This window comes from Takifugu flavidus, chromosome 11 (assembly GCF_003711565.1).
Source record: "Takifugu flavidus isolate HTHZ2018 chromosome 11, ASM371156v2, whole genome shotgun sequence".
In the NCBI taxonomy this organism is placed as follows: domain Eukaryota; kingdom Metazoa; phylum Chordata; class Actinopteri; order Tetraodontiformes; family Tetraodontidae; genus Takifugu; species Takifugu flavidus.
Genome location: NC_079530.1, coordinates 15,029,661 through 15,056,660, shown reverse-complemented (window position 1 = coordinate 15,056,660; position 27,000 = coordinate 15,029,661). Strand labels below are relative to the sequence as shown.

The 27,000-nt window shown below is 45.4% G+C and overlaps 1 protein-coding gene across 19 annotated transcripts; it reads right to left on the bottom strand.

The window, feature by feature from the left end:
- Nucleotides 1-226: 226 nt before the first annotated feature.
- On the bottom strand, nt 227-26,776 carry pax2a (paired box 2a). 19 transcript variants are annotated; one of them, XM_057048052.1, is made up of 15 exons: nt 26,383-26,771; nt 24,538-26,110; nt 23,179-24,213; nt 22,013-22,190; nt 21,506-21,526; nt 20,953-21,150; nt 17,968-18,053; nt 17,697-17,816; nt 16,910-16,954; nt 11,179-11,354; nt 9,332-9,452; nt 4,852-5,058; nt 4,125-4,226; nt 2,923-3,009; nt 227-2,735 (listed from the first exon to the last, which is right to left on the bottom strand). In XM_057048052.1, the coding sequence occupies exons 3-15, from the start codon at nt 23,219-23,221 to the stop codon at nt 2,614-2,616; spliced, it is 1,506 nt and encodes a 501-aa protein (XP_056904032.1). In that variant the 5' UTR covers nt 23,222-24,213; nt 24,538-26,110; nt 26,383-26,771; the 3' UTR covers nt 227-2,613. The 19 variants fall into 19 exon arrangements, with proteins under 19 accessions (XP_056904032.1, XP_056904033.1, XP_056904036.1 ...); XM_057048053.1 differs by having other exon boundaries at nt 22,013-22,178; XM_057048056.1 differs by having other exon boundaries at nt 227-2,754; nt 26,383-26,767.
- Between the last annotated feature and the right edge of the window lie 224 nt (nt 26,777-27,000).

The following is a 27,000-nucleotide window of genomic DNA, read 5'->3' as shown; positions in this document are numbered from 1 at the left end:
TGGGCCGCCGCCGGATGACGCATCGTTAAACACGGAGTCAGGGGCAGCGGCTAACTCTCTGCTGTCTTTACAACAGTTTTCTTCCATTTGATCACACAGGGGCTCCCCTCTGCTCAGAACAAGCATGTCAGCAAACATCAATAGAGCAGAAGGAATGCTCCCCAGGAAGCATGAACTCTAATTCACTTTCTTCAAGGGTTAATAATGAGGGGACAGCAAGTCAACGGCTGACATATAAAAGAATTTATTTCTTATGTGCACAAAAAAAAAAAGAATTGGAACACAACTTAAACAGAACAATGATTGAGGCCACGAGGCTTTTCACCAGAAATCCTTTTATACGTCCGCGACACTTCTCCTGCATTGTCTGTACAGCAGCAGAGGGCGCGTCCCTCCAGAGGCGCGCTGCCTCCTATAACTTTGCCTGAACGACCTGCTTGCACTCTCCACCGCCGCCTCATTTTCAGATGTGTCAAGCTAAACTAGGCAGAAATAGGCAAATCCCGAGTGCAATTTCTAAAGGAGAGCTTTTTCCTGTAAAGCAGGGCTGCAATCTGTGTCTCTGTTTCTGTGTTGCCACGACAGCCCCCCCGGAAACGGAGGAGTTTTTCTTTTATTCTGTAGGTTCATCTCGGAGGCGTCGTATCAGCAGCCAAGGCGGCGAAGGGGGTGGGGTGGGGGTGTGGGGAGAAGACGAGATGGGGAGGATGATGATCACAAAATGTCTGATTGTTGCCAATGACTTCAGTTTTATCACATCTTCACTGGTGGTGCAAACAGGAAACAAGGCAGGAAGAGACAGAAACCAATTCACACTGCAGGTGTTTTGCACTTTTCAACTTTTATGCCGTTGTCTGCGGGGATCCCGGCGACAGACGATGATACAGAAAGACATTAAACTCATTGCATAGTGACATAAACATCATCATGACAGTATGAAAAAAACAAGAGGAAACGACAATCAAACCTATCTGACTCTAGCTCCTGAAACCTGCACCCACAGTATAGCCACAGGTTATCCACGAGAGCAGTCCTCAGAGCAAATTACACTGAGACACAGAAGTAATGCATGTTTTTAATGTCTGCATATCTACAAAGGGAACCAGTATTATGATACTGAAACGTTTGTGTGTGTGTGTGTGTGTGTGTGTGTGTGTGTATGTGTGTGATATTATTTACAGAGAAGAATTGTCTTCACGTTATTCACAAATCTTTCTACAAAGCAGCTTTTTGTTGGTACCGATGGGATTGTTGGAGTTTTTCACCTTTTTCCTTTACAGTCATGTTTTATGCCGGTTGAAATGTCTCAACGTTCAGTGTCGACTACCTATTGAAAAGATAATACTGCTTCATTTATGTATACATACACTGTAAATAAAATATTAGATATCAAACTAAGTCTTTGGCAAAATTACATTCACAAAATATTTGTCCCAAAACGCAAACGAGTGAGTTTTTTTTTTCTTTTCAGTCCTGATGGGAAGCAGGAGGGTGGATGGGTGTTTGGGAATGAACAGGCATGGGTTTACACGGGTTCGTAAGGCAATCGCTGAAGCTAATTAACTGTTGGCTGGCTCAACTGTACACAGCTCCCTACACTGCGCAGGCATCTAGTGGTACAACTCGCAGAGAGTTGGGTTTCGTAGCCACAGGACACTGGACAGGCGACCCGTCGGCCCCTTTTCCACCTACAGACTGCAACCCAAAGTGTTCTGGCTCATGTTTGAAATTGGTAGCTGGATTAAAGGTGAGTGAATGTAGTAAATAAATTAATTAAGTTGAGGTATAGTGCAAAGAAAAAACAGGACGGTCATGCACGGACGGACGTGAATTAAAAGAAAAGATCATGAGACTATTGATATTTTTACATTAAAAGGTAGCAACAGCAAAATTAAGTAAAAACAAAAGTTCTGTCAGGGGCCACGAGGCCGCTGTGTTCTTTAATACTTGCAGAATAAATGCAAAATGATTTCTTTTTTACATCTGATTGATTGCCACAGGGAGTGTGATGTAATCATTGGTGTAAATGTAGGAAACGCTATGGAATATAATAGGCTGGACTGGGGACTCGAGGGGGCAGAGGGCAAATTCAAAGCACCAAAGTAAAGCGCAGGTTGAACCCGGGTGCGTTTTCATCTGAGAGGCCCGGCAACACTGGCTAAAACCACTGGCTGCTGGACCGTGGTCGTTTCTGCTGGAATTCTGCAGCTCAGCAGGAAAAAAAAGGATGGGGGGGTGGGGGGTGGGAGGATCCGTGAATAAAATAACAACAACAGCAACAATGAAATAAAAATAAAAACCCACAACATTTATTCCACATTGTATTCGTCACACTGTTTTTCTTCAATGTATATTTTATAATATATATATATATTTATATATATATATAATCTCTTTAAGTCATTCTGGAATTCAGGCCTGTGAGAGATTGAGGGCATGATGGGTGACTTCTGAACGCCCACTGGCCTTTTTTTTTGCGACCCGGATGTATTGTCATGCCTAAGCTGGGCTAGATACACTGGCGTCGACCGCACTGATCCTTCCTCCGCACCGAGTTACAGCAACGGGTTTCCTGTAGGATTCCATCTGGCTTCCCTTTGATCTCAGTGTTTCTCAGACGGGGACAATATGGAGGCCAAAGCCCTGGCCCTGCAGTTTGAGCTGGTCTCCATGGTAACTAGTGGCGGTCGTAGGCAGTGGCAGCAGCGGGAGGTGCGGAGCCACGGGATGCGGCACTATAATAATAAGGGGAACCTGAAAGTTAACAGAAGAGCGAGCCGTTGGAACCCATAAGGTCAAGCATCAGGTATGGCAAATGTATTTGGACGCAGAGAGTGAACCTGAATTCAAATTTAGCGTGTATTTGTAGCACATGAACATTGACTAGGCACATATTTTATTAAGTAGGAGAAACTTGCTTACTTAATAATGCTGGATTGCTGAACCGCCATGCCTCATTGTAAGTGGTGTATTGTGGATGTGAGTAGGGGTTTCCAGAAAAGTCCCCACCTGGAGAAGAAATCAATCAAAACATGAAACTATTAATAAAACTAACAAGCTGAAATGATTGACAGCTTGTGCAGAGTATAATAAGGGAAGTATCTTTTCATGCGCGCTTCAAGGTATCCTTAATTGTGTCCTTAAATGAGAATTCACAGCTCTAAAGGCGTTCTGCTTCACTTCAAAAAGCTCTAACGGGTCCTCCACAGCTCTCGTTCATTCGTTCTCAGTGTGCAGATGGTTGAGGGAATGGACGGAGGGCTGAGAGGGGAGTAGTAGATCTATAATTGATGTTGACAGGACTATAAAGACTGCATTTTATTTGAAGTTGCCGGGAAAAAAAAAGCTCTTTGCTTTTGGGCCAATCTCTTAGTCTCAGTCAGACAAAAACAAAGTAATATTGCTGGATGAAAGAGGCGGCAGGGGCCTGTGGGAGTATACCCTTAAACGCTGTCAATTGGCATTTATCTAATCAAAGTATTTATCTTATTTTGAGACATTAGCATTCACCTTTGTGCTGTGATTATTGCCAAGCGTGAAGGATACGTGTTTCACGAGTGGCAAAGGGGACCGTGAACGCAGCTGTCTGCAGAGGAGCGCTTCGCACACTGGTAGCTGCAGCATCCTCACTGTCGCTTGTGTAACTGAAGCTCATCCCTGAGAGAGATAGTGATTTAAATATTTACAGGCCTTCCACGCCTCCGTGTTCTGACCCTTAACTGTTTGCTGTGAACCTGAACCACAGGTTAAGTAGAGGGGAAAGAGATATGCTCGGCAGCCCCGGGTGTCCGGGGAGGCGAGCAGCGAAAGCAGTGTTTATCGACGGGGCCGGTGAGAGTGCGCTGTGTGGACACGGTGAGGGTAATGAGCGCTGGGAGCTGAAGTGTAACTGAGAGGAACTGTCCTATCTCACGGCCACTGATTGTGGTGATCGCCTATCGAGTTCTTCTAATGTCCTCATCCGCCGACGCTAACCACAAGCTAACCGCAGTCTTGCTAACAAGCTTGCTTCAATCCTTTGGGTCAACAGCAACGCTTGAAGGGTTTCCCACGTTTTCAACGAAGAAGTCGTACATGTTAAAGTCACAATGTTGGCGTCATACAAAGGCAATGGAGTCACCTACCAGGTACCATTCCTGCGAGTGTGGAGGTGGGGTAGCTGCCTTGTCCTGTGGGGGGAACATGAGGTGGGTAGCCAGGTAGGGTGGTGCTGGCCATGTCTCTACCTGGGGGGCACAGAAAAAAACACTGTTACAGTGCAGTGAAGCACTGGGACATTTCCTCTTTCAAACCACGTGTCGTCCATCAACTTCTGCATCTGTCCACATTTATATTTTAGAAGCCATTAATGTGATTTCATTTCATTTCAAACATTTGTGTAATCAGCATTTAACACCGAGAGGAGCACCAGGAGCTCTCGCTGCTTCCCATTCAGTCCTGTAATTAACGCTGACAGTATCGGCCTCGCCAGGAGAAAAGCAGGCCCCAGCAGCAGCCGTGCCTCTGCGCCCCATCACCCACTTTGGCCTCCTGTAGCCCCCCTCAGACCTGTCACGAGGATGGAAAGACCTGGAAGCCTATTGTCAACCCGTGAGACGGGCAAAGGGTCAGCGATGGTGAGAAGCGGGGTGGGAGAGGGGGAGAGAGCAGCCGCTGTTAATGAGGGGTGAAGCCATTTTGCTCCCATATGCACAGCAGCGGGCCCACAAAACACCACAGGCTTTAAGGTTTTCAGACATTTTAAATACTGTAATTAGGCAAATCTTTGATCGTTAATGATTGAAATCAGCGAGCTGAATAGGGCGACCTTGATTTTGATCTGGATATGTAGCCTTATAGATGAAGCTGTACCTGCTATAAAGGCCTGGCTGGTATACTGGCTGTAGCAGTGGCCGAGGGCATGTGCAGGGTAGCTGGCATCTACAGAGAGGCTGGACTGGTGGGGCAAGATGTCAGCTAGAGCAGAGTCCCCAACAGAGGAGGGGGTGAACGGGGCAAAGGATGCCTCATGGGGCTCCCGCTTTACACACATGGAAGGTGGATATGATGGGTGAGAGTCTGCCAGGTAGGAAACAAAAGAAAAAGAACTCGAAATAATGTCGTGATACCGCTCCTCACATAGTATTGACATTCAGATGCATGATGGGATGGATGCACAATTCAAAGGAAACTTCTCAAATGACAGACAAAACAAATTGAATGTGGACCCAGAGGAATTTTAGAATTCCTGTGCTTCCAAATGAATACGAAAACACCGCCCCCCCATCAGTCAAGCTCAAATGTATTAAAATTTCCACAAGGTTTCAGGAAAACGAACACCATCATCTTTTTCCTGCTTTCTCCCGCTTGTGGGCTTGTGGATAGTCCCGAACTCTTTCGTTTGATCTAATTTGCCTGATGAGTCCTGGCATCTTTCATATCTGCCTCTTGAACCTGTGCAATCAATGTGAGCTCTGTCTCCGGACTCTCCGCGTCTGCTGCCGAGCCCGTTCTCTTCGCAGGGGCCTGCAGGGAGAGATGGCTCTTTCCCGACACCATGATAGCCTCATTAGCTGCTTCCCCGTCATTGTTATTTTACAACAGGACTGTGTGTTGTGATTCCTCATTAAGATAAGGGCTGTTCTATGAATGGGGGACGCTTGTAACCCTGTCAGCTGCATGAACCTCATGCCAGGGAATCAGACAACCTAACGGACCACTTTCCCAAATGCACTTACAGCATATTCACTGTATTCCTTTCTCTTTTTTTGACTGCTGTAAGTGTTGATAAGGACAGAGGTACTGCAATTAAACATCTTACTGAGACAAATGTCGTTGTCAAAGCGGGGGTGGGGGTGGGGGGGTGGGGAGGGTGGGAATAAAACACAGTGGTTAAGAATGTGACTTTTCAACTCATGATCAAATCATTAAAAAAGAGCAGCTGACACGAATCACTGGCATGAGCAGAAAAACTCTACATTTAATTGGACGGATCCAGAGTTTGTCAAATGCAGTGTACTAGTGTGTCAGGACTATATTGGAAAATGGGGCAAAATGCAGGAATAAGTGTACGTGACTGCCGCTCGCTTCTCTCAGTCACTCAATTAAATGGTAAATTGTGATTGTACTAGCATAGCGGCGCTTTGGTGGTGTCTTAAAAGCACAACTCATGCCACGTCCAGCACTTCCCTCTCTCTATTGTTCAGACACACATGCACATGTACTTTTCAGGCCTGTGCATGATTATATTTATTCTCTGATCAGTTTTGCAAATTTTACAATTGGCTCTGCTTATATCTAAATGTTATTTGGATTCAGATCAGTCGGATAGTTGCAGTTTGGGCTAAAAACCTGGAGAATATATATTTTTCTTAACACAACATTGAGGTCAGGCCTCTGCTTGAGTTTGACGTGCGGTTTAATGCAGGATAACTATAAATCAAGGTCATATTCACTCAGCCTCTTGCCTCCTCTTAAACTGAACTGAAATGTGTTGCGGTGCTGCCAACAGAAATGCAAATGTTCTGCAGACTGAAAACAGCAGCTCTGCCTGCAGTGATGCAGTCAGAACCAGAAGCAATGTGGGGTTAAGGTCTTAACCAATCTAAACAATCATTTAAAAAAAATAAAAGTCTAATTTTACTAAGTAGATAGTGTTGCTCCCAGAGCAGCGAATCTCAGTGGTACTGCACGGCCAACTGCACATTAATGTGAACTTTACAGGATCAGACTGAAGCCTTCCTGTGCATTACCGTTGGTTTCTGTTTTCTCTGCCTGAGCAACCGTTGTCAAACAGACAGGGGTTACGACGCAACAACAACCGATGCGAACGCTGCGTTCAAGCCCACTGAACTCTGAAACTAATCAGACATGGTGTTGCTTATTGTCCTGGAGACGAGGCAGAGCCAGGGTAAAGGGAGCCTGTCAAATCACGGGCCCTGATGATGGAGATGGAAGATAAACTGGAGGTCCTAGGGGACTCTTCTCCCCAGCAAACATAGCTCAGCGAGTGTGGAGCAGCTATAGAGTTCTCCAACATCTGTCTCCACTCCACCACTGATGCCACGTCCACAGACCCCATCAACCATAGAAATGAACTGTTTAGAACCTACAGAGGACTGAGGCTTCGAGATATAGCTGCAAAAGCCTCCTCTCAAGTGGGCATTTCATCTCTAAACACACACAGAGGAACTTCGGCCCTCAAAAGCTTTCCTGACAGAACTCTTCAAAGGCCGATCACCAGAAAACTTTCAATTGCACCAGTGTGTTACTGCGTATGATTTATTTGTGTTGCAATTGGTGTAAAAGACATTCTTTTCCCAGGTCAGGACTGCTGGTGTTGAATTCAAAGATGTTGTTAGGCCCTGCAGCATGGCTGGAAACATGGCTGCTTGTTTGCCATGTTACAGAATTTGGAATGAGGCGAATAATTGAGATGACATTTTGACTATGTTACTCACTATGTTAGGAAGATGTACAGATCCAGAGCTGGGCAGTATATTAAAAAGTAAAAATTTGACTATTTTTAGTCTGTTCATGTAAATAATACGATGGCACTGTACATAAAAACAAGAAAATATTTTTAGTACATATTTTGTCCCCATTAAAATCACAAGTGGCTACATCATATTGTTATATTTTTACACGTAAAAAATGACATGCCTTTTTTCTGCAGAAAGATTCTGCCTTATCCATTCAGATGGTGTAGCTGTGTTATTAATGCATGATGTCATTTTTAATGTTTTCCTTCTGAATCTAAAACCACACGTGTCAGTACAATGACTGACACGGGTGTTTCATAGGTAACCATCTCTTTCACACATTAGGGTAAACAGAGGACGCCAAAGATGGCCGCCAGTGCCTGAGTGGCGCCCTTGGAAAAGCAAAACTGAACACCTCATTAATCAGTCATCTAAAACAGATTATGCAAATTTCAGGACATAAAAATCAACAAGATCAATAACTGCATGGATTTTAATTGGGAGCAGAAAACATTTAAGGAATGAATATAATCTCATTGCTCCATCCAGTATGAAAACATAATTTATTGATAATTGGATGCAGACCTTAATGAGGAAGGTAATTTAACATTTTTCAGCTTTGGCATATATTCCTATTTACAGGGTTTGCTTATGGCAGAAAACAAATATAGTATGTGCTGAGAACCAACATCCTATCAAATGCTTCATGAATTACTTTGCAAAGTAGTTCAAATTAAGTAAAAAGTTTACTGGATATTACTTCTGAGTGGGTTTTACACTCTAAGTCAGTGCTGGTATGAGGTTGACCTACACTTTCCACACAGTTTTTCTCATTGTTTTAAAAAAAATCCTTGTTATACAATTTCTGGTGCTCACATTGCTTTACTTAGGAGGTTGGTGGGCCCCCCCAGGTGGCTTTAAGGCCACCTGCTATGAGGTTGCTCCCCAGAGCGAGACTGCTTTCAAAGGCGGGGCCCAGCGTCAAAGACAAAAACACACCTTTATTCTCTTGAGGCCCACTTTTCTGGGGCAAATCTACCTCCCACATATTCAGGAATAAAAAGGGGGTCTTTCTTTTCCCATCACTCTGTGCCTGCGTCCTGGGCTGGGGGATCATTTGAGAAGGGCCAAGATCGTTCTCTTTACTTAACCGCCCTCACACACACACACACACACACACACACACACATGCACACAATGACTTTGATGCCCGCTCCCTAATTACGGGTGTTTTATTAAAAGGCTTCAGTATTGCTCTCGACCGCGGCCATCGGTAAGCTTAACCTCTCCTGGGAAAGCCCTTCAGCAGCCGCGTTGATGCAGCATTTCAGTTAATCAAACATCCCCGTGCTCGTACCCGTTAGCCCCCAAAACAGACAGTTCATGGGCTGCAGTAGCGTGTCATGGTCTTTTTGCCTTGGATGGCTCTCTATCTCCCAGCCAACCACAGCACCACTCCAGCTGCTGTCAATCAGCAGACTATCATAGCCTCTGATGACAGCGCGGAGTCGTGGCGAGAACAGCAGCTGTCTCTTATGAGAAGTGCCACCAGTCAGTAAGCGGGCCAATCTAGGCTAACGCGATAGCCAGTTGGGAGCAGGACTGAATGGTCTGGAGGGCTTAATGGGCTCATATGATGGGTCGCCCCATTTTATCCCTCCAAAATAAATCCACAGATAGGTTGGTGAAGGATTGGAATTTAAAACTCCAAGGAAAATTATTTTTTATCTGCTGCTATCTGTAATCTGGGGTTGAGACAATATCACAAAACAATCTAAAAGCTGGCTTGACAATCTCTGTGTAGCTGCCTCTGACCTGCTGCAGCTGTGTTTACTCTTTTAGCGCTCGATCTGGTGCGAGTTGTGTTGTACCTGTCACAACAGAGTAGCTCTGGGAGACACTGGAGGCGAGGTCTGAGCTGGCACTGGTGGAGAGGCTGGGCTTCACATCTTCCAGGCCAGTGTTCAGGGACGGGAGAGAGTACTCGTTGGCCTGCAAACAAACACACGGCAGATGCAGAAATGCATCAGAACTTGGGTGAGGTTGAAAAACCAAACAAACTAACGTCGCATTCTTGCAGATTGGTATGATGATGGTGAAATCCATCTAAAAGGTGCACTCTCTCCGCTGCGTTTCCCCCAAACACCTCACCCGTACCCTCCCTATGCTTTACCAAGATCTGTGATGTATGCATGCATTAAGGCTTGTCTGAAGAAGGCAGAGAGGGATGACAGAGGGATTGGGAGAGGAATGAAAGGATGGGGTGTCAGCTGGCTCTTTGTGCTCCACTGCAGTCATCCCTGTGACCAGTCAAGGGAGGAGACATTCAGGGCTTTGTTATAGAACAGACATGTGGTGGTTTTTAAGGGGAGTACAACCGCAAAATCAACCTTTGTGTTATGTTTCGAGGACAAATCCATAATAAAATGATGATGTGAAGTTTTATACCTACAACTTCTATGTATCTGAGGTATGCGGCTTGTGTGCACAGTGTTGTTGTGCCCTTAAAGATGAAGTAAAGTCAAACATAGACCCTCTCTGTGGTGTTTACTCACTCTAGCAGAGGTCAGGACACTGCCGGCAGCTGTGATGAATCCTATTTGTTAATAAGACGACACTTCCTGACCCGACTTCTCTTCATTCAGAAGGCTAAGTGTTTGTGCACACGTTTATGCCTGCGAGTGTTAGCGCGCATACATCTGTTTGTCTCAGTGGGTCCTGGGGTCCCACTGGGGCGAGCTGGTGACCCCAGTCTTGTCTGCCTCTATCGCTGATAAACTCTAATTGTCTGCTTACAACTGTTCCCTGGCACAAGGCTGGATGTTCCTCTCTATTCCGCTGGGCCTCAGCAGCACAAGAGCCATTTTGTCATGCAGATAGGCTGTGGGCCGGGCTGGGCAGGGCTGGGCGGAGGGCGAGTGGCGAGCACAGAGGGGCCTGAATGACCTGACCACATGGCTGCCAGAAGTGTGGGAGGGATGAGGCCTATTCAGCCTGGCCTCTTCAAAATGGCTTTTTAATGCCCTGACGCAGACACCAGACAAGCCACTAATAGCCTAATATCCCACCTTTTCACCAGTTTAAGAAAAGGAAGGGGGTGTTTGAAACAGGGAGGGAAAAAGGGGAGGTGCACAGAAAGCGTGGAAAGCAGCCTGATTAATATTACATTAAATTAAAACTGATTTTTCTGGACCATTCTGATGCCGTTTTTCTGCCCCCCCGTTCCCCGCTCCTCCATTTTCCTCTTGCCTTTTTAATACCTTCTCCTCCGCTCTTTGTGATTGCAAGTCATTTCCAATTCGTTTTGGTATTGATCTTGCCGTTGAAATCACTTTGGTAATTAGCTGCATTAGGGGCCGTATCGCAGGCTGAGGGGGCTGTCCCTCTGATTTATCGCCGCTGTAATTCCCCGTGATCGCGCAGAAATGAAAATGAACTCAATTAGGGCACTGCTAAGGCTGCATGGGCACTCACATAGAGTTGCAATAGAAAATTTAATCCTCTCTTCTTGTTTAACATTCTAATAAATGTAAATAAAGCTTATTCACTGTATTAGGATTTACAGGCTTTGAGCAAGAAGTTTTTTGACGCCCAAATCAGTACGTTTAATCTCTAATTTGGCAATAATGGTGGTAAATCCAGCTGGCTTATTGTATGATCCACAAAAAAGGAACATAAAGGCATTGAAAGACATATGTAGCAAAGAAATCCGGCCAACCTGCTCTGGTTTGACGTGCTCTGAGGTGGGAAAGACATCCGGGTAGGAAGGGCGTTCGAACACACGGTCCAGGGCCTCGAGCTGCTGCTGGGTGAAAGCGTCTGCTCGCAGGTGCTTCCTTAAACTCTCCACACTTCCCTGAGAGTCGCTGCCAGGGCCTGAGCCATCAGACCCATCTAGAGATAGAGGGGGCAAACGGGATGGAGGGGGAGGGAGGGCAACAGCATTCTGCATCAGAGCACAGCACGTGTTTCTACCTGGGTTTCTCATTTTTGTTGGTCTTGGAATATTAGCTAAGCTAAGCTGGATTTAGCCACCAGCATCGCTCTTCTGTCTTACACACTCACACACGTATAAACTCATTCCAGCACCCCCCCCCCACCATCAGCACGGTCATCATGTGATAGGCCCACGGTAATTGATGGATTACCTTCAGCGTAAATATATACTTGTAAGGGAGTGTGCCTGTTTCAGGGGCGAAAGCAGGACTGGCGATTACACACAGAGCCCCTTATTCTGCCAGCGCCAAATGCAGAGCCATTATTTAACTGCACTATTTCCTCCTGAACATATTACCCATCCCTCTCTCTGTGTCTCTTTCTCTGCCTCCATCCCCCCACATATTGCCTGTCTTCTGTAAAAGAGAATGGAGCGCGGACACCGCTCAAGGCCGAATCAGGATGGGGCGGCGGGGGCAAGTGTATGCATTTCCTCACTCGGTCATACTCTGTATAAACAAATGAGCTTGTGCTTCCCTCCTTCTCCTGATCCCTGACCCTATCAACGTGACCGGGAAGCCCGCGGCTACCGCCACAGCTCTCCCCCTGCTTGATCATCAAGCCCTAATCACAGAGAGAAAGACACTAAAGCTAAAAGCTCAAGCCCATGTCTCAGGAACCTCTACAGCCGCCTCCCTCCCTCCCTGTACCCCACCACCAACAGTGGATGAGGACTTTAGCTCCCATACAAATCTGTCATTCTAAATTTGCAGCAGATTATGTTCTCTCCTGGGCGAGGCTGCGGTGATATATGATATGCAAGGCTGCTATTGATTGCCTGATCCAGCAGCAGAGGAGGGAGGCGAAATGAACTTGGAATGAACATCATGCCTCAACTCATTGTGCGTATAATACTCTACTTAATCCCACATTTTTCTGTGCTATGGAATTCAATTGATCAATCATGTTCCCCTGATGGTACCATTTCAGGGTGTTATTGCCATTTTGCTCGGCTGCTTGACCTTTTTTCAATGGCTGAGGCCAGAGGATGAACCCAACTCGCAGCAAGAAATAGATCCAGGGAGAGAATGGAATGGGGAACGGCAAATGGGTATGAGTGTGCACAGTGTGGAGAATATGTGTGTGTGTGTGTCTGTGTTCACTTGTGAAACCTTTTTTTGCAGGATGTGTTTTTTCCCCACTGTCAGAGTTAACAAAATATTTTACCACTTCTTTATTTCTGCATTTTTGTCCGTCCTTCAAATAAAAAAAATGGTAGCACAGCAAGAAACTGGGTTGTTTTGTCTGGAACGGAGGAAAATGGAATCATTAATTACCTGGTGTCAGCTGATCTAAGAAAAGAGTCATGCTCGATCAATGAGGACTGCTTGTCATTCAGTGTGGACGAGCGTGTTTATACTGGGAGCTCATGCAGACCCTTTATCAGGCCTTGTAAACTCACAACAGAAGGACACAAACTCACCTCACAGGATATTTTTGGTGCACCTTCTGTGTTTTCACTAGAACAGAATGTGTTATTAAGAAGCTACTAATTGGTTAAAAACCATCTACTAATTCAAATGATGTGCACAGGCTTATTTGTACTGGTTCTGCTTTATCAGTTCTGGCTCACGTGGCCCTTCAAATTCATTTAAATCATTAATTGTTCAAAATTTATATGAATGATTTGGCCTTTAAATGGAAGCGTCAACGGCCTGTAAATACTGCATTTTTTTATTTTACAATTATGGGCTTGTATTTAACATATAGGAAAGCGGCAATAAATCAGATTCAACCTTTGACAGTCAGTGTGTCAAGTGGAGTGTGAAGCTCAACTGTGTGTGTGTGTGTGTGTGTGTGTGTGTGTGTGTGTGTGTGTGTGTGTTTTGACTGGCTTGTTTCATTTTCTGTGTCTCTCGAGCCCCCACGGGTGTCTCAGCAGGTATTCTCTTATCACTCTCACAGCACCAGCTGACTGCGTCTCTTGGTTTTAACGCCGCCGTGCGAGGACACAAAGCCCAGATAAAAATCTGCGGCTTTGCAACAGTGACGCTCACGTGCCGAACCCAAACCCAGTGTGCTCTCTTTCCCAGCAAACTAACACAGAATGACACCGTTTTGTCCAAAAGTTGAACTTTTCTTTCACACCGACGTCAAACCGAAATAAAAAAATCCCGTGATGCAGAGCGAAGGCGCGAAACTGCGACTGACCCCACGGTTGTGTTACACGTGTTTCTATCTCAGTGGTGCGATTGTTCTGTTTTGCTTTGTTACTAAGGGGGTTGTTAGTGTCCTGCGGAGACACGGCGTTTCTTTATGCCCCTCTTTCATCTGCCCTGTGCCTGTGATAAGAGGACAGTAGAGGCCGCTTGTTTGAAAGGCAAATGAATTCTGTAAATCAGTTGCAATGGGGGGGTTCAGATCATAGGCCGTGATCCCTCCGCTCAAAGGTGAAATGATGCCTTGGCAAAATGTGGATCATTTGGTGATGCATTAAAAAAATGACACACACACACACACACACACACACACGCGCGCGCGCACACACACACACACACACGCGCGCGCGCGCACACACACACACACACATATTTTGGTTTAAAAAGAGAAAGAGAGAACACAAACACTGCTATACCCAGAGGGTGAACACTCCTCCCCTGTAAGCTAGCTATATTTATGAAACCTCTGAAGCGGAAAGGAGAGAGTCAGTGGGGGTGAGAGAGAGAGAGAGAGAGAGAGAGAGAGAGAGAGAGAGAGAGAGAGAGAGAGAGATGGGTGAGGCTGCAACGCTGCCATGGATTTTAAGATCCTGTTATGTTATGGCATGTTTAAGAGCTTTATTAATTCAATTTAGCACCAGAGACCAGTGTACCGACTGTCGCAGGCACATCTCATGTTTGCACTCCATCAGGGCTTTTGCACAAGTTGTTTTATTTACTTTTATTAATATTCCTGATCGGGGACCTAAGCTGAAAGCACTCGTGGGTAATATTAATAAGGTAGTGGACAGAGCTGGGCCTGGTTTATCCAGCGCCTTAAAAATTCCACCTGAGACGTGGTGATACATGAACAAAATAAAATAAATGGGTTTTTTTTCTTACACAAGCAATCTTGAAATCATCAGAATGAATCAGGACTTGCAATATATTATTGTATATTCTGTCTTCTCTCAAATAGAATATATAATCAATTAAAAGGTTAAAACCTTAAATAGCTGTATCTTTTCCTGTTTACTGTCTCGGGGCTTTTTTTAAACTTTCTTTTCCTCCTTTTCCTCCCCTCTTTGCCCTCCTCTGGTCTGCTCTATCGTTTAGCGTTCGCCACCCCGCGCGTGGAGTATTTGTGGAAATGCAATTAACGCATCCCGTCATTTCTCTTGCCTTTTCTCCCTCCTCAAGCTGAGTAATGCATCGCTCCATTAATTCTCAGCATCGCTGTCCGTAATTGACTTTTCTCTGACATGATTCCTCTCCGCTGAGTGAATTCCCTCTCCTTATATTTTCCTGAAAGATCTCATCATATAGTGTTTACAGCTCTGTGCCGGCTCTCATGCCGCCATGTCGCCCAAAGCAAACGGTTAACCCAGCACACTCCAAAATAAAAAAAAGAGGGATGATAAGGGGAGAATTAAATGTTGAAATAAAATGTAGGAGGAAGCTGGAGGTGGGGGAGAATGGCAGCGTTGAGCTTTTGAGTCCTCCTCTACTGTCGGGGCCCTAACAGCTTCATGTCTCTATGTTACGCTCTGTGGCCTCTCTCAAACCCGGGCTTTTTTCTCTCACACACACCCATCAGGGCCATCATGGTGGTCATGATTCCATTTATTTCTGCCTCTCTCTGGATGCATTTATTTTCTAAAGTGATCCTCTATTGACTCATTGTCATGGACTGGCTTGGCTAGCCAACCGGTGTAGGCCCAGGTTCAGATCTATACATTAACGGATTTCGAACATCCGCAAATGGCCCCCGTGTGTTAAAAGCAGACGATCTCCAAAAAGGGCAAATATGAAATCTAAACCTCACACTGTATTCATTTTCCCTGCAGCTATTGAACAACAGGCTGCATGTTTTTCTTTTCTTCTCTCATGAACAACCTGCTAGGCCATATTTTTTTCACCCCCACACTCACTCGCTCCTCGGCTTCTTCTACACCCACGCTGCAATCACAAATAATGACCTTTGCTTTCTCCACCTGATTTATCACCGTGGCTCGCAAATCTGTGTCCTCCCCAGAGGGTCTGACCAGCGATGAAAGAAACCCGCACGTAGGTCAGATCAACCCGATTAAACCGACGAGGGAGCTGTCACAGTGCACGGAAACTGGGGGAAGCGACTGATCTAATGGACTTTTAGCAAAATCATATATGTTTGACAGTCACACAGGAGTTGTCAGCCTGTCCTTTCTGCCTTTCCTTGGCCTTCCCTTCCACTGTAGCGAGAACATGGCGTACAACAGGCTAATTTCCCCACTTCACTGTTAATGCATTTGGCAGGAACAACATTCCATTTCCTGTAATGAGATACACAAATAAATCTGGCTATGGATGGATTTGGGTATGGGGGTGGTGGTGGTGGTAGTGGGAGGGGGGCGAGAGTGGGAGGGAGCATCGTGACACATTCTTCCAGCGTTGGCATAATTGGTATCGCTGCTTGCAGACATGCGAGCCAATCTCTGCACAGATAGGGCTGAGACGCTCCTTCTCTCCCCCCTTAAGGCTATTTCTTTTGTCTTTTCGATGGCTTGCACATCCGCGATAGAGTGGGTGGGTGGGTGGGGGGGGGGGGATGTTAATTTGTGAATTAATAGCTTCTCTCTGCAGAATTGTAAATTCTCTCAAATGTCACCATGCTTCCGGAGGAGACCCAGACGGACTGCCCCGCGTGCACGGACGCTGGAACAAACCCCTGCTCCCCGACCAAGCTGACCCCCCTACTGTCAACACTGTCCCCTCCACTCTCCTCTCACCTCCTTCTGCTCCCGTCTATACCTGACGCCCCCTCCGTAACACGCTACTTTTAATTTGCAATAACACCAGCCGGGGACAGATTAATGGCTCGTGCACCGCCTCTGTCCCTGAAGTTCTACATACTGCACGTCACACCGCATTATCTCCACGGCCCTCCAATAACGGGGAACTTTTTTACCTCCTCAAAGGGCAAATAGACAGCTAGAAAATGCACTTCACGATTGTCTAAATTGCCAAAGTTTTGGGGCAACAGCGGTGTTTCAGGCTTCAAATATTCAACTGGTCTCCACACACGCAACAGGCAAAGGTGGGTATTCGGTTAGAAGGGTCATAAAATATTGCTGGAGACATGTAGGAGGCTTTTAGGTTACATTAAATGGCAATGGCAAGTTTAAAAATGAAAACCTGTTTGAAAAATCATCAACAGATTCACACATTGAAAGCAGGATGTGTCAGTTATACCTAGAACAGCACAAACAAGTCATTGAAAGCATCGTCACCGGAGTGACCAAAGCAAAAAAAGAAGTTTGTCTAACTTCAACTTACAATGTCCTATTTTCCTTCCATCCAAGTGGTTGCCACTCCAGAGAACTAGAGACAGAAACATAAAAGAAGGAAGTGGCCCGTTTTGATGAGTGCTCTTTGAGATCATTGTCACGCACACACTCGCACACACAGATACACACACGACCCCCTCCCTACCTGCTCCAGTCTGTCCCTACACCTGGTTGGGCCACCACCAGGGACATTGTAATTTACAGGCATTAAAAACAGCCAATTGTTGCAAAACCAATAATCTATTAGCCCCCAGGCAGCATGTGTGTCCACTGTCCTGCCTAGCCAAGGCATGAAAAATGCTAAACTCTAAAATTATCCTTCACTTTGAACATTGTGGTTTGGTGTGGAGGTACAAAAATCCCACGTCGAGTTCAATCAATATGGAATAAGTGAGTGATTGTTTAAGCTTGCTTTGCTGCCTTTTGTTGTGTCGTGGAAACGAAAGCTCGCAGCAGCAGCGATGCTTTGCCAGCGAGGATTAGTGTTGTTTGACAGCTATATGGGATATCTGCAGGCACATCTGAGCGTCCTATAAAATTGAGACGCAGCTCCGAGGGTGTACGGTGGAACGCGGGGAGTGGAAAAGCTGATTGAATCGCGGTTCTCTCCCTGCCTGGCGTACAACATAACAAGTCACAGGAGACGGCGCGCAGCAACACGCGCGGCCGCGGCGCTGTCATAAACGCCATCTCCTTCACACACAAGAAAAGTGGGAGCAGAGGGATGGAGGGAAACAAAAGGGTGGAGAGCAAAACGGCGGCTCGTCCTTCCTTACCGTCGTCTCTTTTTCTCTTCTCGCCGTTGGAGCGCGGGATGCCCAGAATGCCGTTGATGGAGTAGGATCCTACGGGATTGTTGGAGGCGCTGGTCACTGGGGGCGACGCTGTGTTGGGAACTGAAGGAGAGGAAATCAGATTCAGTGGTGGTGGTGGTGGGGTGGGTTGTTGTTATTTGTGGGTTTTATTCAGGTGCAAGTTCTTGTTTGTTTGTTTGAGGACTCTTGATTTAGTTCGTTTGATGTGCGTGCGGCCTTTTTTCATGCTCACCTATGGTGTGGCCGGGCGTGGAGAGAGGCGTGACGGATCCGTCTGGCGATGGGTGGAATTGCTGCTGGACTTTGGTGCGGATAATCCTGGCAAAGTGAACAACAGCCACGGATCAATCAATACCCTTCCCAGAGCATGGAGATTTCACAGCAGCCCGGCCGCTCTGGGACACTTAAACACCGTGCATCGGGTCCATTTATGTCCGTGCATGTACAAGTGCTCCACCGTTTGGGCCGCCTGTAGCCACATATTCGGGCCATCGGTCACAAATAGCCAATCTCGGGGCTTTAGGGGCAATCTCGCTGCTACTGTGTGAGGCTGAATAGCGGCTGCCCCCTGAGATCGTGGATTCAATCTAGCTGGATTCTGAGGTTAGAAATATGATAAAGTCCCATACCAGTAAGATGTGATGTGGCGGGAAAGTCTTCATTGCACTTTGGTCTGAATGATCTCGCAAACAAAGCATGAAATCACATCAATTCACCTCAATGATCAGCTTCACTGGCTCTACCTGGCCAACTCTAATCAGCTCCCTCTCCTGCTCCCCTTTCTCCCTCCCTTGTTCTCTTTCTCTGTAACCTGATCTTTCACTCCTCTCTCGCCAAAAAACTCATCCTCATCTCTACTCTCCTGTCCAATGTGCTGTCTATTTTATACCAATTGTGCGTTTTCTTTCCTCAGCTCTCTTTGGTCCATTCAATCTTCAGGCTGCTGCTGCCGTTCCCTTCTCCTGTTTTGGTGTAGAACAGGCTAACTGCTGAACGAGAGCACTAAAACACACTTTGGTGCCTATAAATTCGAAATGGTTGGGAAACAACAGCGTTTGAGTACATTTTAATCTATGCCCCGTCACCAAAAACTTAGCGACAAGCACAAAGTGTGTGTAGATTTACAGCTCTTTTACCAGCATAGTGAGCAGGGATCCCGCAGGTTTAGCTTTAGCGCTTATGGGACATGATGACATGACCCTAAACCATCACCATAATCTTTTGACTGACAGGCGAAAGTGGGACCGTTCAATAACAGACGGCGGCGCGCGGTGACAGAGCGAACACCTCCAAGGCATCTCGTTTGAAAACTGTGACACAGGCAGACTTTTGCAGCGACGGCGACGAGCTCTTAATTCTGAATCAGGCAGCCATGTGGTTGAGCTTCCTGAGGGTCCAAAATGGACATCAGATGCTTTTCATCCCCCTCACTGTCCCGTTACCTCCTCTCCTTGAGGCAGGGCAACAAAGGCTAGCAGCCTCCTCCAGAAAACACACATCAATATTTTATTTGAATTTCCAACATCTCGCCACAACAGTTATCTGATCTCATGACTCAAGGGAGACCCATAAATTCAAGGACTTTGTTTCAAGTCTGCGTTGCTGATATTGAATAAGCAATTTAGACAGGCCAGTTAACGACTTCGGTGTTCGGGTGTGGTGGGGGAAAAAAAGAGATACATATCCCCACAGAAAGAATAAAATGTGGATCAATGCGGTTGAAAGGCGCCCAGGGCCCCGCGGGTGTGCCGCAGGGCCGCGCACGGAGGCGTCTCTCTGCAGCAGCAAAACAAAGAGTAACCCAGTCTCTGTGTAATCTTTAATAATTCATGCAGGAAAATGTGTTTACAGCCGGGACATCCTCTTTAGTCAGAGAGCAGAGGTCGCCCCTTAACCACAGAGACCGCCAGGGGTCCACCGAGACTCTCTCGCTCTCTCTCCCCACCTGCCTGTTCTTGTCCTTCTATTCTTCCCTCTCTACCTCCTCCACATCTTTCCCAGTCCTCCCTTCACAACCAGCACAGAGCAGCATAAACTCTAACCTACAGAAACCAGGCAATTATCTCCGAATGTAGATTAGATCATAGAAGCACTCAAGAGATTTCAGCTCGCAACAGTTTCACACACAACGGAAGATTTTTTTTTTTCCTGTTTGTGATGAATAAAAACAAGCATTGCAGCCAGGTTTGAAGTTAATGATTAAGACCAGCTTAGGTTCAAACACAGTTTCTCCTCATTGGTTGTTAAATCAGGTTATCAGAAAAAACGTTTAGAATTACAGATTCCTTGTTTTCTGTGTGACTGAAGCCCGAGGAAACTTGTTGCTACGCCACCCTCTCCACCACAGCATGATTTGTCCCACTCCCGCATTTAGCTGGACGCGTTACGAGACTCTCCTCAGCTCATTAAAATGTAATGCCAATGACCGACTCTCTGGAACAGTGCCTCCTAACCAAAGTTCAGCACTCGCAGGCGTTGTGAGGGGGGCTTCACTTCGCGCACACGCGCAGGGAGGTTTTCCAGGTCCCACTTCTCGTATGGGAGCTGAAGGTATACGAAGCTGCTTTAGCCCCATTAGACAGAAACGGCCTTTGACCAGAAATGATCCGAACTTTGCTTTATCCACATTTTGGCAAATAATCACCGCGAAGTTAGATTTTAAATGAGACAATAATTATGTTAATTAAGTGTGATTAAAGCTGTAGTAATTAAGAGCTGCTCAAACTCATAATCGGCCTAGAAATGTGTCAGAAAGTCGCACCACATTCACCCCCGTGCTGGTAGAGGCGAATAAAGAGGCTGCCTCTGTCGCAGTGTGGTCCGCGTATTGAACGACTTTGTTGGGTATTTCCCTTTGCTTCTGGATCCGGTTACGCGGCATCGATCGGTTTTTATCGAGACAGATGTGATTCTTCGCGGCTCCAGGCTGCACCCCCTCCCCGCGCTGGCTGCGTGGCGGAGGGCCGCACATGGAGATTGAATTGCACATGTGCGACCACCCGCCTGGAAATGACCACAGTTTATCCCGATATGTGGAAATGGAGCAGATACCTGCTCATTTTCTAGAGGTGATTCCCGCACAGGATTTTTTTTCTTCTTCATCTGATTTGTAATTTATTTGCTCTGGATGCAGATATTTCAACCAAAATGCGCTTTGAAACAATCGGCCTGATATTCTAACGTTGAGCATTTATTTTAAGCATTGATTTCCACGTACCTGTTGATGGATGAAACGCTGGGGACGGTGTCGTTGTCGCAGACGCCCTCAGCCAGTAGTCGGTCTCTTATCTCCCAAGCAAACATAGTCGGATTTTGGCGCTTGTACTCAGCTATTTTATCCACCACTTTCGGAGTCGCGACCTTTGGTTTGGATCCACCGATGACCCCCGGTTTAATGCTGCCGGTCTCATAATACCTGCATGGAGACAAAATGGACATTCATCAACGGAAACTGAAATGTCCAGTCTCGCAGAAAGTGCATGGCTGAAGGTTGATTTGAGTAAAATATATTTTCCTTAAACCTATGCTGTGTGTTATTTTTAGTGTGGAAGTGTTCTAAAGGTCTCGAGGCTAGGGGGTGTATTTAAGTATAAAAATAAATAAATTATATAAATACTGAGACGGACAGAAAAAAAAGATTTTAGCCGCAAAAGCACATTTAGGGCTAATTTAAAGTCTCCAAGACTTTACAGCAGCATGCACAACATGCCACCACGACCTATAATGGCAAATGTTGGTGACAAACATTCAGTGTGTGTGGAAGGAAATACCTCTGAAATGCCTTCTGATAGCTGAAAAAAATATATTTCAAAATATTATCTCACAGCGTTTGTGCCCTGAATTAAAAAAGTATTTATCTGGTCACAAACGAAAATTAGTGAAAGGCTTACTAATGTATTGATCCTATATTTTTAATGTTTACGTAGTGTTTGTCATTATTTTAAAGAATTTGATTTTCAAATCTACCTAGAATTTGTAAAACTGGAAACTGCACTGGTTGTACTTTTGCACTTACTTTTTCTTTTAAACAAATACGCGGTAAACACTTCAAAAACTGTATTTTGCGATCATAGTGGGTTTTTTTTCCTTCCTTGCAAAGCTCCATGTGATGGATAGAAAATATGGGACGCAAAATTGCTGTCTTCAAGGGGGGAAAAAAAGATGACCTGCCTTCATAAACGATGGCCGAACCTGAATTGGAGCGCAGGGCGCGCAGCTAAAGATTGATGTTTGACACACATGCGGGCGCTGGTGATCGTGGATCTCCCTGCTTTTACCTGCCGAGGATTTTGCTGACACAGCCGTGACTGACCCGTAGCTGTCTGGAGATGTCGCAGGGCCGGACGCCCTGGTGGGCCAGCTCCACTATCCGCTGCCTCACCACGTCCGGGAGGGGTCTGCCGTTCACAAACACCCCGCCGAGTTGGTTCACACCGCCGTGCCCTGCGTGGGACACAACAGCAACACAAGGGGAGCATAACATTACACACCTGCAGACCGCAACAACAACACCAATACCACGGCCATAATAATAATAATAATAATAGTAATAATAATAATAGTAATAATAATAATACAATTTCCAGAATAAATACGCAACACGTAGTTAATACGTCATGTAATTTTAATATTTGGGGCTTTGGAAATATTTTCCAGGACCACTGCAGCCTAACACATGTCGATGGTATTACGTTTCCACCTGTTTAATTTTCTTTGTACAATTATTGTAAATAATTAAAATGAGCTTTGATAACTCATATTACAAACGCGATGGTGCGAATGAGGGGGGATAAATAATTTACACACAATCCGGCTCTTCTTTACACATATCGCATACATTTTAAAAGAAGGAAAATTGTTTATTTTATTTTTTTTAGAGCTACGTTCTTGTATGAACAATGTGAGTCAATGACGTGATGCGTTTACATCAATTTACACACAATCTCCTGTTGTGTCCCTGCAGCAGCTGTCATTTCACAGGCAATAAAAGCCTTGTATTTAAATTGGGGGGATTTTGAGAGCAGCAAGTAGGTATGTTTTTATTTTATTTAACACCAAATATCTCCATCCAATGGCCTTTATAGACCTCATGAAATAAAATTCCAAAAGTATTTTACGAAAAAGTTATTTTCCCGTTTTAAAACAATTAAGTCCTCATTTAGAAGGCTAATTTATAGTGAGTTATTTTTAAAATCCATATTAATATTTTATACATAATATACCTGACCTAACCCTCCGATATAAATAGAAAATATGATGATTAAATAACCTTTTTTTCTGTTCAAACTGTGTTTTCTTCCGTAATAGAACATGGGTAAATAAGCTGCGGCAGCATGTCTGCGTAGTTAATGCGCAAATTAGCAGTTAGCACGCTGTTCAAAATCCATGATTGAAAACACAACATGGGCATGCTGTTGTGCGTAAACTTGTTCACTATACTCACGGTGCATCGACGAGAAGGGGTCGGCTTTGCAGTGAATATCCATGGGATAGCAAAGGAAAGAAAGGTAATCGACTGAGGTCGCCGTTTCGCCTCTGTGATGCAGCTTTAATGAGTAAAAAAAAAAACCACACACACACTCGAAGGTTTATATTTAGGCGCAAAACAGTCCGTGTGGTGGGGGAAAGTCCGCAGGCTGCAGTAGTAGTGGACTTCTTGGTGCAATGCTAAGTTTTCCTCCTGACCTCAGAAGTGTGCAGCGGGGCTGTCAGGTGCACAGCGTGACCCGCGCGTCTGCAGAGCGCACCGGCCGAAGCAGCATTGACTCTGAGCGGGTCACTGCTGCTGTTTGCGGGACATCACGAGCACAAAAACAACAAAAAAAAAAACAAAAAAACAAAAGCAGCGTCCACGGGTCCGCCAGGAAATCTGCGGCCGACAAATCCTTCTCCTCTGACGGCGGAGCACCACTGGACTGTGGGGTCTGACCAGGTTACAGGGGCGGAGATGACAACAACATGGACGCGGCGAGGCTGAGCGCAGTGTGTCCCCCACTCCCCCAGAACGGGCTGTGCCAGAGCGAAGCTTTGGGCTGAGAATGAAACCCCTCTCCTCGTGTGTCTGTTTCTAAAAGCTGCAGTCCCGCAGATCGCCCCCACTCCTCCTCCTCCCTCCTCCCTCCATCCCACAGATCCCTCGCATAGAGATGGATGACTTGTCAGACAAAGGCAATAGATTCCAACACTTTGTGATTCGCCCACGTAAAAACCTGCAGCTCAAATGAGGAGGTCCCTGCATCCGACAGCCAGGAAGGGGAGGGAGACAAAATGGGAAATGATGAGCCTTTGGGGGTGAGGAATCAAGGAAATTAAAGACAAGACGTAGAAGAGAGGTAGAAGCGCTGTCAGCCTGGCGCAGGTTGTGTCGTGTCAAATGTTTTCAGACGGAGGTCTCGCAGTTCAAACTTTAGGTTTACTCTAAAGGGGAACCACACGGGACGACTTCTGGTGTCTCCCAGACAGGACTTTCCCGCATTTCCTAAAGAAAAATAATCAGAAAAATCAGTCGCAATTAAGCGGAACTATTCACTTTCATTTAGTACTGTTTTATAAGGTGAAATCACGTAAATAGAAAAGGGGACATTAATGGAAATCTGGATGTTTGAAGCAAGCATTCTTATGGGGATTGTGGGAATATGTGTTTGGACTTTTATGCGTTTAAACTGTATTTAGCGAAACAAAAAGTATGACTGACGTGGAACTTTTAAAAGGTGAAACCGGCAGAGGCGTGAGCTCCCAGCCTGCAGAGGGAGAGTCAGTCAGCGGGCCATCATCATCATCATGATCATCATCATTCACTCACCGACTCTGCGCAGCATCGCTCTGTAGATGGCGCAGTGGGCACACAGGCCGCCGTGCACGGAGGCAGGCAGGGGAAGGAAGGGCTCTCCGCCGCCGCCGCCGCTGCCGCCGCCGCTGCAGACCAGGTCAAGGGTTGTGCCGTAAGCCTGCTGCAGCTGAATTACACACTCTTAATCTCTTCCTGTCGAACTCAATCCGACAGAAGGGGAAAAAAGGAGAAAAACACCAATTTAAAGAAGAATAATAGGCTTAATCAGGAAAATAACCTCGTCACTCTTGGGTGAAAGAGTTTAACTCGGAACGTGTGCAGATCTGACTGTGCAGCTAAAAAGCAGGTCCACAGGTTTGGACCTTTTTAAAATTAAAATGAAGTTTAAAGGTTAGCAAATTTTCCGGCTGAAAATTCAATTCGATTGTATTCATTTAACCATCACCACTATTATTATTATTATTTTATTATTATTGGTATTATTATTATAAATAATAATAATATAATTATAACACCGATAACAATTGGACTTTGGAGATTTGGTTCTGGTTGCCCTTTGGACAAGTTTGAGGACGATTCCTCTTTTTGTTTCTATTTTTCTCCTCTCTTTTTAAGGGGAGGGAGCTTCTGGTACAATATGTAGCACCATGGGCTGTAATTTCACACGTCAGTGCACTTTTGCCCTAAAGCTGCTGCTATTTCCCCCACAACACCCCGATTTGCCCCCGTACCTCTGCGCGCCGCTATGACGTCCTGGTGTCACAGAACTACAGCAAAAACAAACGGTATAATAATTAAGAAAGTGTTAGTCCTGACTTCACCTCTCTTAAAGGCTCGGCCACCGAGGACCTAATGCGATTATTGTCTTCGATTTTTTCCCCTCAGTGCTTACAATAAAGACTCTGGCACACTTACCAGAAACGCAATTAGAATATAATTCAGACATTTGAAATAATTGCCAATGCTCGGGCTGTTTGACTGTGGACATTTTAACAGGTCCGGGTTCAATTTGGAGCCTTACAGGTCACAAAAAATTAAATAATGCACGCAACCACGAAAAATTGCAAGACTTTTAAAGGTAAGTCGACAGAGAGGGAGAGGCAGGGATGTCGTTTTCCACTCAGAAAAAAATCATGAACCATCGTTGTTTTTACTCTGAAAAAAAAACTGTCGTTGATGTATTATTTTTACTCGCCGCTCGGGCCACAAACATGGCGCCATTTCTACACTTTCCGTTATGTTCTAATGACAATTTCAAACAGATCGGCCAATTTCCTCCTCCACCCCTAAATAAATAAATAAATAAACAAATAAATCGACCACTGTGTCATGCTGGGGGTCCCTTGTAATAGCTCGCAATGATCTGGGAACTCCTGACACCCAGAGCCACATGTGCGTCCTGTGCCAAGCGGCAGGCTCTCAGCTGCGTCCTTGGGTCGCTTCGACACGTGCTTCTGTACCGGCAGCAGATGGATATCAATTTGAGTCCATCCTCCAACACCATCGCTGATTGATTTTGTACTTGCTTTTAATTTTGCCATAATTAATTAGATCATTACAAGTGTTTTCCATTGATCTTCCCCATCTAAAAAAAACAACAAAACAAGATGTGAGTTAGATCGTGATGCTATCAATTAAAGTCCCTAGTTGAGGTTAAAAAACTCAAAGATTTAGCAATAATAATAATAATAATAATAATAATAATAATAATAATAATAATAATAATAATAATACACTCGTTATCATACATCAAAATAAAGTTGCAAAAATAATAAAATGTTGTGATGGGAGCTGCAGCCTCTTCTCACCTGCAAATAAATGTTTCCATTAGTATGAGGCGGAGGTGGAAATCCTTACCTGATCGACCAGCGCTCTGAGGCATGGCTCTCCCTTGTCTAATGGTGCGTCTACCCGACGCAGCTCAGTAGATCCGTGCGGCCTCTTGCGCTCCCTCCCCGGCTGGGCGTCGCGCCTCTCACCGCTGGTCGTCAGAATCTTTGACCGATCATCCAAAACTAAACGGTTTAGGCGACAACAAAAAGCGGAAGCAACCTTGCTCCAATGAACTAGGGTTTGATAAAGGGGGAAAAAAGGAGGGAGAGAGAAAGGAAATCAAAGAAAACGGTGCATTGAGGGAGCTGAATTAAGAGAGACAGAAAAAAAAGCAACTTGCAAATGTGGTGAGAAATGTTTGGATCCATCAGGGGAGTTTTAGCTGTCTGAATCAGCACGATCGTGTACAACAGACACACACGTTTCAGGGTAGGTTGTTACATGTTTTTACCAAGAAGAATATTAATAACTTTTCTCTTTATTGAGTTTGAGAAACATGAACAAGAACAAATCATATTAAGTTGTTTAAATATTGAATCCTGTAATTAATCTCCGGATAAATGCTGATGGTGAGGGTCCCAGACATAATAATGATAATACCAACACAAATAACAACAATGAAATACATATTGTAATAAATGT